The 10,935-nt window shown below is 44.7% G+C and overlaps 1 protein-coding gene across 1 annotated transcript in view; it reads right to left on the reverse strand.

Annotated features, from left to right (window-relative positions):
• Positions 1-10,935, reverse strand: part of LOC311134493 (signal-induced proliferation-associated 1-like protein 2) — a gene marked incomplete at both ends in the record, with an annotated part of 247,625 nt that overhangs the window by 84,423 nt on the left and 152,267 nt on the right. The window contains 3 exon segments of the mRNA XM_084168193.1: positions 10,417-10,483; positions 10,486-10,649; positions 10,651-10,704. Of these exon segments, the coding sequence (XP_084024319.1) occupies positions 10,417-10,483; positions 10,486-10,649; positions 10,651-10,704 (285 nt within the window).

Below are 10,935 nucleotides of genomic sequence, written 5' to 3' on the forward strand. Positions count from 1 at the left end.
TGGACAGGACCATTGTAGGACTACTGTATGGATAGGACCATTGTAGGACTACTGTATGGACAGGACCATTGTAGGACTACTGTATGGACAGGACCATTGTAGGACTACAGTATGGACAGGGCCATTGTAGGACTACTGTATGGAGCAGGGCCATTGTAGGACTGTTGTATGGAGCAGGACCATTGTAGGACTACTGTAGGGAGCAGGACCATTGTAGGACTACAGTATGGAGCAGGACCATTGTAGGACTACTGTATGGACAGGACCATTGTAGGACTACTGTATGGAGCAGGACCATTATAGGACTACTGTATGGACAGGACACTTGTAGGACTAATTTATGGGGCAGGACCATTGTAGGACTATTGTATGGAGCAGGACCATTGTAGGACTACTGTATAGAGCAGGGCCATTGTAGGACTACTGTATGGACAGGACCATTGTAGGACTAATGTATGGGGTAGGACCATTGTAGGACTATTGTATGGAGCAGGACCATTGTAGGACTACTGTAGGGAGAAGGACCATAGTAGGACTAAAGTATGGAGCAGGACCATTGTAGGACTACTGTATGGACAGGACCATTGTACGACTATTGTATGGAGCAGGACCATTGTAGGACTATTGTATGGAGCAGGACCATTGTAGGACTATTGTATGGAGCAGGACCATTGTAGGACTACTGTATGGAGCAGGACCATTGTAGGACTACTGTATGGACAGGACCATTGTAGGACTAATGTATGGAGCAGGACCATTGTAGGACTATTGTATGGAGCAGGACCATTGTAGGACTACTTTAGGGAGAAGGACCATTGTAGGACTAAAGTATGGAGCAGGACCATTGTAGGACTACTGTATGGACAGGACCATTGTAGAACTACTATATGGAGCAGGACCATTGTAGGAATACTGTATGGACAGGACCATTGCAGGACTACTGTATGGACAGGACCATTGTAGGGATACTGTATGGACAGGACCATTGTAGGACTACTGTATGGATAGGACCATTGTAGGACTACTATATGGACAGTACCATTGTAGGACTACTGTATGGACAGGACCATTGTAGGACTGTTGTATGGAGCAGGACCATTGTAGGACTATTGTATGGAGCAGGACCTCTGTAGGACTACTGTAGGGAGCAGGACCATTGTAGGACTAAAGTATGGAGCAGGACCATTGTAGGACTACTGTATGGACAGGACCATTGTAGGACTACAGTATGGAGCAGGACCACTGTAGGACTACTGTATGGAGCAGGACCATTGTTTGACTACTGTATGGAGCAGGGCCGGTGTAGGACTACTGTATGGAGCAGGACCATTGCAGGACTACTTTATGGACAGGACCATTGTAGGACTACTGTATGGACAGGACCATTGTATGACTACTGTATGGAGCAGGACCATTATATGACTAATGTATGGACAGGACCATTGTAGGACTAATATATCGGGCAGGACCATTGTAGGACTATTGTATGGAGCAGGACCATTGTAGGACTACTGTATGGAGAAGGACCATTGTAGGACTACTGTATGGACAGGACCATTGTAGGACTACTGTATGGACAGGACCATTGTAGGACTACTGTATAGACAGGACCATTGTAGGACTACAGTATGGACAGGACCTTTGTAGGACTACTGTATGGACAGGACCATTGTAGGACTACTGTATGGAGCAGGACCATTGTATGACTACTGTATGGAGCAGGGACATTGTAGGACTACTGTATGGACAGGACCATTGTAGGATTAATATATGGAGCAGGAAAATTGTAGGACTATTGTATGGAGCAGGACCATTGTATTACTACTGTATGGAGCAGGACCATTGTAGGAGTACTGTATGGATCAGGACCATTATAGGACTAAAATATGGAGCAGGACCTTTGTAGGACTACTGTATGGACAGGACCATTGTAGGACTACTGTATGGAGCAGGACCATTGTAGGACTACTGTATGGAGCAGGACCATTGTAGGACTACTGTAGGGAGCAGGACCATTGTAGGACTAATGTATGGAGCAGGACCATTGTAGGACTACTGTATGGACAGGACCATTGTAGGACTACTATATGGAGCAAGACCATTGTAGGACTACTGTATGGACAGGACCATTGTAGGACTACTGTATGGAGCAGGACCATTGTAGGACTACTGTATGGACAGGACCATTGTAGGACTACTGTATGGAGCAGGACCATATTATTATTATTATTATTATTATTATTATTATTATTATTATTATTATTATATTATTATTATTATATTATTATTATTATTATTCATTGTAGGACTACTGTATGGAGCAGGACCATTGTTTGACTACTGTATGGAGCAGGACCATTGTAGGACCAATGTATGGAGCAGGACCATTGTATGACTATTGTATGGAGCAGGACCATTGTAGGACTACTGTATAGAGCAGGACCATTGTAGGACTACTGTATGGAGCAGGACCATTATAGGACTATTGTATGGAGCAGGACCATTGTAGGACTACTGTAGGGAGCAGGACCATTGTAGGACTAAAGTATGGAGCAGGTCCATTGTAGGACCACTGTATGGACAGGGCCATTGTAGGACAACTGTATGGACAGGACCATTGTAGGACTACTATATGGAGCAGGACCATTGTAGGACTACTGTATGGACAGGACCATTGTAGGACTACTGTATGGAGCAGGGCCATTGTAGGACTACTATATGGAGCAGGACCATTGTAGGACTACTGTATGGACAGGACCATTGTAGGACTACAGTATGGACAGGAATATTGTAGGACTACTGTATGGACAGGACCATTGTAGGACTAATGTATGGGGTAGGACCATTGTAGGACTATTGTATGGAGCAGGACAATTGTAGGAATACTGTAGGGAGCAGGACCATTGTAGGACTAAAGTATGGAGCAGGACCTTTGTAGGACTACTGTATGGACAGGACCATTGTAGGACTACTGTATGGAGCAGGACCATTGTAGGACTACTGTATGACAGGACCATTGTAGGACTACTGTATGGAGCAGGACCATTGTAGGACTACTGCATAGACAGGACCATTGTAGGACTATTGTATGGAGCAGGACCATTACAGGACTACTGTAAGGACAGGACCATTGTAGGACTACTATATGGAGCAGGACCATTGTAGGACTAAAGTATGGAGCAGGACCTTTGTAGGACTACTGTATGGACAGGACCATTGTAGGACTACTGTAGGGAGCAGGACCATTGTAGGACTACTGTATGGACAGGGCCATTGTAGGACTAATGTATGGAGCAGGAAAATTGTAGGACTACTGTATGGACAGGACCATTGTAGGACTACTGTATGGAGCAGGACCATTGTAGGACTACTGTATGACAGGACCATTGTAGGACTACTGTATGGAGAAGGACCATTGTAGGACTACTGTATGGAGCAGGACCATTGTAGGATTACCGTATGGAGCAGGACCATTGTAGGACTACTGTATGACAGGACCATTGTAGGACTACTGTATGGAGCAGGACCATTGTAGGACTACTGTATGGAGCAGGACCATTGTAGGACTACTGTATGGACAGGACCATTGTAGGACTACTGTATGGATAGGACCATTTTAGGACTACTGTATTGACAGGACCATTGTAGGACTACAGTATGGAGCAGGACCATTGTAGGACTACTGTATTGACAGGACCATTGTAGGACTACAGTATGGACAGGAATATTGTAGGACTACTGTATGCAGCAGGACCTTTGTAGGACTACTGTATGGACAGGACCATTGAAGGACTACTGTATGGAGCAGGACCATTGTAGGACCAATGTATGGAGCAGGACCATTGCAGGACTACTGTATGGACAGGACCATTGTAGGACTAATTTATGGAGCAGGACCATTGTAGGACTATTGTATGGAGCAGGACCATTGTAGGACTACTGTAGGGAGCAGGACCATTGTAGGACTAAAGTATGGAGCAGGACCATTGTAGGACTACTGTATGGACAGGACCATTGTAGGACTACTCTATGGAGCAGGACCATTGTAGGACTACTGTATGGACAGGACCATTGTAGGACTAATGTATGGAGCAGGACCATTGTAGGACTATTGTATGGAGCAGGACCATTGTAGGACTAATGTATGGAGCAGGACCATTGTAGGACTATTGTATGGAGCAGGACCATTGTAGGACTACTGTAAGGACAGGACCATTGTAGGACTAATGTATGGACAGGACCATTGTTGGACTACTGTATGGACAGGACCATTGTTGGACTACTGTATGGACAGGACCATTGTAGGACTACTGTATGGACAGGACCATTGTAGGACTACTATATGGACAGGACCATTGTAGGACTAATGTATGGAGCAGGAAAATTGTAGGACTATTGTATGGAGCAGGACCATTGTAGGTTTACTGTATGGAGCTGGATCATTGTAGGACTAAAGTATGGAGCAGGACCATTGTAGGACTACTGTATGGACAGGACCATTGTATGACTACTGTATGGAGCAGGACCATTGTAGGACTAATGTATGGAGCAGGACATTTACATTTACATTTACGTCATTTAGCAGACGCTCTTTTCCAGAGCGACTTACAAATTGGTGCATTCACCTTATAGCCAGCGGGATAACCACTTTACAATATTTGTTATTTATTTGTTCTCTTTTTCTGGGGGGGGGGGGGGGGGGTAAGGGGGGGTAGAAGGATTACTTTATCCTATCCCAGGTATTCCTTAAAGAGATGGGGTTTAAAGTGTCTCCGGAAGGTGGTGAGAGAGGGAGCTTGTTCCACCATTGGGGTGCCAGAGCAGCGAACAGTTTTGACTGGGCTGAGCAGGAACTGTGCTTCCGCAGAGGTAGGGGGGCCAGCAGGCCAGAGGTGGACCATTGTAGGACTACTGTATGGACAGGACCATTATAGGTCTAATGTATGGACAGGACCATTGTAGTACTAATGTATGGAGCAGGACCATGTCATTTTATTGAATGGTTTTCCTCCTTTGCCTGTCCTTCTTCCAACAGTAGGGCCTGCTCCGCTCCTTCTTCCAACAGTAGGGCCTGCTCCGCTCCTTCTCCCAACAGTAGGGCCTGCTCTTATGAGACTGGAGAATGTGGTGATGAGGCTGGAGAATGTGGTGATGAGGCTGGAGAATGTGGTGATGAGGCTGGAGAATGTGGTGATGAGGCTGGAGAATGTGGTGTTGAGGCTGGAGAATGTGGTGATGAGGCTGGAGAATGTGGTGATGAGGCTGGAGAATGTGGTGATGAGGCTGGAGAATGTGGTGATGAGATTGGAGAATGTGGTGATGAGACTGGAGAATGTGGTGATGAGACTTGTGGGAACCTTACGTTGGTAAGGGGAGAAACGTCACCATGGACAACTTCTCCACTTCACTGTCATTGGAGAACAAGTTGATTGCAAAGAAAACAAGCCTTGCTGGCACCATAAACAAAGTGAGATGGGAGCTCCCTCCCTCTGAGAAAAACAGCAGTTGTGCTCCACTACCGAGCTAAAGAATGACAAGACAATGGGAACACAAAGAGAAAACTGGAGCTTATTACCCACTACAACCAAACAAAGGGTCAAAGTGTGTCAAGCAAGTGAATGTTATGAAATATTTGCGTCAACTGTTAAGGGAAAACGGATAACTGAAATCCAACTGACGCCATTGTCCTGATCCATCCACACAATGTAAACTGCTGTCATACTGACACATTCATTATAATGCCATTATGGCTTTTGTGCTGATTTACATTATTTATCAAGGCTACTTGGTACTTATAGTGATGTTTAGGCTACTGATGTTTTCATCATTTAACGCTCATCTTGCTGACTGTGTATTTTGGTGGTTGGGGTACATACAGCCAGGGGGAACAGTATTTGATCCCCTGCTGATTTTGTACGTTTGCCCACTGACAAAGACATGATCCGTCTATAATTTTAATGGTAGGCTTATTTGAACAGTGAGAGACAGAATAACAAACAAAAAATCCAGAAAAATCTAATGTCAAAAATGTTATAAATTGATTTGCGTTTTAATGAGGGAAATAAGTATTTGACCCCTCTGCAAAACATGACTTAGTACTTGGTGGCAAAACCCTTGTTGGCAATCACAGAGGTCAGACGTTTCTTGTAGTTGGCCACCAGGTTTGCACACATCTCAGGAGGGATTTTGTTCCACTCCTCTTTGCAGAGCTTCTCCAAGTCATTAAGATTTCGAGGCTGACGTTTGGCAACTCGAACCTTCAGCTCCCTCCACTGATTTTCTATGGGATTAAGGTCTGGAGACTGGCTAGGCCACTCCAGGACCTGAATGTACTTCTTCTTGAGCCACTCCTTTGTTGCCTTGGCCGTGTGTTTTGGGTCATTGTCATGCTGGAATACCCATCCACGACCCATTTTCAATGCCCTGGCTGAGGGAAGGAGGTTCTCACCCAAGATTTGACGGTAAATGGCCCCGTCCATCGTCCCTTTGATGCAAGGAAGTTGTCCTGTCTCCTTAGCAGAAAAACACCCCCAAAGCATAATGTTTCCACCTCCATGTTTGACGGTGGGGATGGTGTTCTTGGGGTCATAAGCAGCATTCCTCCTCCTCCAAACACAGCAAGTTGAGTTGATGCCAAAGAGCTCGATTTTGGTCTCATCTGACCACAATACTTTCACCCAGTTCTCCTCTGAATCATTCAGATGTTCATTGGCAAATTTCAGACGGGCCTGTATATGTGCTTTCTTGAGCAGGGGGACCTTGCGGGCGCTGCAGGATTTCAGTCCTTCACGGCGTAGTGTGTTACCAATTGTTTTCTTGGTGACTATGGTCCCAGCTGCCTGGAGATCATTAACAAGATCCTCCCGTGTAGTTCTGGGCTGATTCCTCACGGTTTCATGCAACTCCACAAGGTGAGATCTTGCATGGAGCCCCAGGCCGAAGGAGAATGACAGGTCTTTTGTGTTTCTTCCATTTGCGAATAATCGCACCAACTGTTGTCACCTTCTCACCAAGCTGCTTGGTGATGGTCTTGTAGCCCATTCCAGCCTTGTGTAGGTCTACAATCTTGTCCCTGACATCCTTGGAGAGCTCTTTGGTCTTGGCCATGGTGGAGAGTTTGGAATCTGATTGATTTGACTGCTTCTTTTTTTTCTTTTTCTTTTACCTTTATTTAACCAGGTAAGCCAGTTGAGAACAAGTTCTCATTTACAACTGCGACCTGGCCAAGATAAAGCAAAGCAGTGCGATAAAAACAACAACACAGAGTTACATATGGGGTAAAACAAAACATAAAGTCAAAAATGTTTAAGTTATGGAAGTAAGGCAATAAATAGGCCATAGCGCAAAATAGTTACAATTTCGTATTAACACTGGAATGATAGATGTGCAAAAGATGATGTGCAAATAGAGATACTGGGGTGTAAATGAGCAAAATAAATAACAATATAGGGATGAGGTAGTTGGGTGGGCTAATTTCAGATGGGCTGTGTACAGGTGCAGTGATCGGAAGCTGCTCTGACAACTGACGCTTAAAGTTAGTGAGGGAGATAAGAGTCTCCAGCTTCAGAGATTTTTGCAGTTCATTCCAGTCATTGGCAGCAGAGAACTGGAAGGAATGGCGGCCAAAGGAGGTGTTGGCTTTGGGGATGACCAGTGAGATATACCTGCTGGAGCGCATACTACGGGTAGGTGTTGCTATGGTGACCAGTGAGCTAAGATAAGACAGGGATTTGCCTAGCAGTGATTTATAGATGGCCTGGAGCCAGTGGGTTTGGCGACTAATATGTAGTAAGGGCCAGCCAACGAGAGCGTACATGTCACAATGGTGGGTAGTATATGGGCTTTGGTGACAAAACGGATGGCACTGTGATAGACTACATCCAATTTGCTGAGTAGAGTGTTGGAGGCTATTTTGTAAATGACATCGCCGAAGTCAAGGATCGGTAGGATAGTCAGTTTTACGAGGGCATGTTTGGCAGTTTGACATCTTCTGTGGACAGATGTCTTTTATACAGGTAACAAACTAAGATTAGGAGCACTCCCTTTAAGAGTGTGCTCCTAATCTCAGCTCGTTACCTGTATAAAAGACACCTGGGAACGAGAAATCTTTCTGATTGAGAGGGGGTCAAATACTTATTTCCCTCATTAAAAATCAAATCAATTTATACAATTTTTTACATGCGTTTTTCTGGATTTTTTGTTGTTATTCTGTCTCTCACTGTTCAAATTAACCTACCATTAAAATTATAGACTGATAATTTCGTGGGCAAACATACAAAATCAGCAGGGGATCAAATACTTTTTTCCCTCACTGTATTTGAAGAATCTCAAATATAAATATGTTTTGATTTGTTTAACACTTTTTTGTTTTGGTTACTACATGATTCCATATGTGTTAATTCATAGTTCTGATGTCTTCACTATTATTCTACAATATAAAAAATAGTAAAAATAAAGAAAAACCCTTGAATGAGTAGGCGTGTCCAAACCTGAGTAGGTGTGTCAACTTTTGACTGGTACTGTACATATCTACCTCAATTACTGTACCTTGTACCCCTGCACATCGACTCCGTACTGGTACCCCGTGTATATAGCCAAGTTATCGTTACTCATTGTGGATTTATTCCTTGTGTTATTAATTTCTATTATTTATTGTCTTTCTCTCTGTATTGTTGGGAAGGGCCTATAAGTCAGCATTTCACTGTTAGTCTACACCTGTTGTTTACGAAGCATGTGTCAAATAAAATTTGATTTGAAAACATGAATTACCCCAGGAATCCATTGAACATCGCTCAGATATGCACAAAAATATTTAACATTCAAATGGGTGAATCTTTCCTTTAACTCCCACCACATTCCCATCTCTCTCTCGCTCTCACTTTATCTCTCTCTCTCTCTCTCCACTTTCTCCATCCCTTTCAGCATAATAAGTGTGTATTATGGCCAGAGGAAGAAAAGACAAGAAAGAGAAGAGTGTTCCCTCCTGGTTTCATGTATAATTAGCAGCCCTGTCAGTGTTTCTGTCTGTCACCTTCTTTCTCCCCTCCCTCTTGCTATGGAGAAGAGACATATATAACTGCCTGCCATCCCTGGTGGTGACTGTGATTGGGGAGAGGAAGTTGTCATTATTCCTACATGGCACTAAGGAAAATGTATCATCACCACAGGGGGTTTCATTATGTGAACAAATTACTGTGGAGGGAGGGAGGGAGATGCCTGTACAGATATTGGAATCAAATGCTACATAAAAAAATATCTTCACATCGGTCACTGAGTATTTTTAAATGAGTGGAAAAAGACTAGGATCAGTGACTAGTTTGCCTTAAATATCTGTTGAAATGAGTGAAGACTAGAAGTCCTGGGTCTTGTGACATAGTGTGTAAAATTGTGTGTAGTGTGTAAATAGCCTCTCTTCTCATGCAATCTGAATCACAGCATTGTCCCCTGAATATCCAAACATGGTTCATCAAATATCTAGAGCTCACACCTCAGACTTTATGGTTAAATCAGACACTTTAGCTAACAGAAAACAGAGGAGAGAGAGAGAGACAGAAGAGAGAGAGACAGAGAGAGAGAGAGAGAGAGACACAGAGACAGAGAGAGAGAGAGAGAGAGAGAGAGAGAGAGAGAGAGAGAGAGAGAGAGAGAGAGAGAGAGAGAGAGACACAGAGACACAGAGAGAGAGAGAGAGAGAGAGTAATTGTGAGAGAAGTAGAGAGAGCGAGAAGGAAAGAGTTAAACGAAACACACAGAGAGAGAGAGAGAGAGAGAGGGAGAAGGAGAGGGATTGAGATCGTGAGAGAGAGAGAGAGAGAGAGAGAGTAATTGTGAGAAAAGTAGAGAGAGAGAAGAAAAGAGAGTTAAACGAAACACACACAGGAGAGAGAGAGAGAGAATGAGAGAGAGAGAGGGAGGGAGAGAGAGGAGGGAGAGAGCAGAGAGCGAGAGAGAGAGAAAGAGGGAAGGATTGAGATCGTGATAGAGAGAGAGAGTAATTGTGAGAGAAGTAGAGAGAGAGAGAAGGAAAGACAGTTAAACGAACACAGAGAGGGAGAGAGAGAGAGAGAGAGACAGAGAGAGAGGGAGAGAGAGGGAGAGAGAGAGAGAGAGGGAGAGGGATTGAAATCGTGAGAGAGAGAGAGAGAGAGTAATTGTGAGAGAAGTAGAGAGAGAGAGAGAGAGAGAAGGAAAGGGAGTTAAACGAAACACAGAGAGAGAGCAAGAGAGAGAGAGAAAGAGGGAGAGAAAGAGAGGGAGAGAGGAAGAGAGGGAGAGAGGGAGAGAGAGAGAGAAGGAAGAGAGTTAAGCGAAACAGTACAGCTCAGAACAGGCCCCTAGAGATAGAGAGAGAGAGAGAGAGAACAAGTGAAACACAATGTAAGGTTTATCCAGGTGCTCAGCTCAGTGGTTCCTTACCTGGATCCGTCTGGCAGCTTTCTGTCGAAGGAGGTGGATCGTGGGATAGCAGTCTGTCCCTGCTGGGGACCTGCTGTCCAATCCTGTCTCTGTCTGCCCGGTCAGGGTGTCCCTGGGTGGGGGAACCCCGGGCAGGGGTGTTGGTGTTGGGATGGGAGGGCTGACCTGCTGGCGTGGGTACCCTGTGCCAGGTGGTGTTTCGTCTAAATGGGGTCTTGTACTCACATGGTGTCCTTCACTGTCAACTTATACTCTACCATGGGGATACGGTAGAGCTCAGAACAGCCCCTAGAGAGAGAGAGAGAGAGAGAGAGAGAGAGAGAGAGAGAGAGAGAGAGAGAGAGAGAGAGAGAGAGAGAGAGAGAGAGAGAGAGAGAGAGAGAGAGAGAGAAGAGAGAGAGAGAGAGAGAGAGAGAGAGAGAGAGAGAGAGAGAGAAGGTGAGAGAGAGAGAGAGAGAGGAGAGAGAGAGGAGAGAGAGTAGAGGAGAGAGAGAGAGGAGAGAGAGACAGAGAGAAGAG

The sequence above is a fragment of the Coregonus lavaretus genome (genome assembly GCF_964263955.1).
Source record: "Coregonus lavaretus genome assembly, chromosome: 1".
Classification (NCBI taxonomy): Eukaryota; Metazoa; Chordata; class Actinopteri; order Salmoniformes; family Salmonidae; genus Coregonus; species Coregonus lavaretus.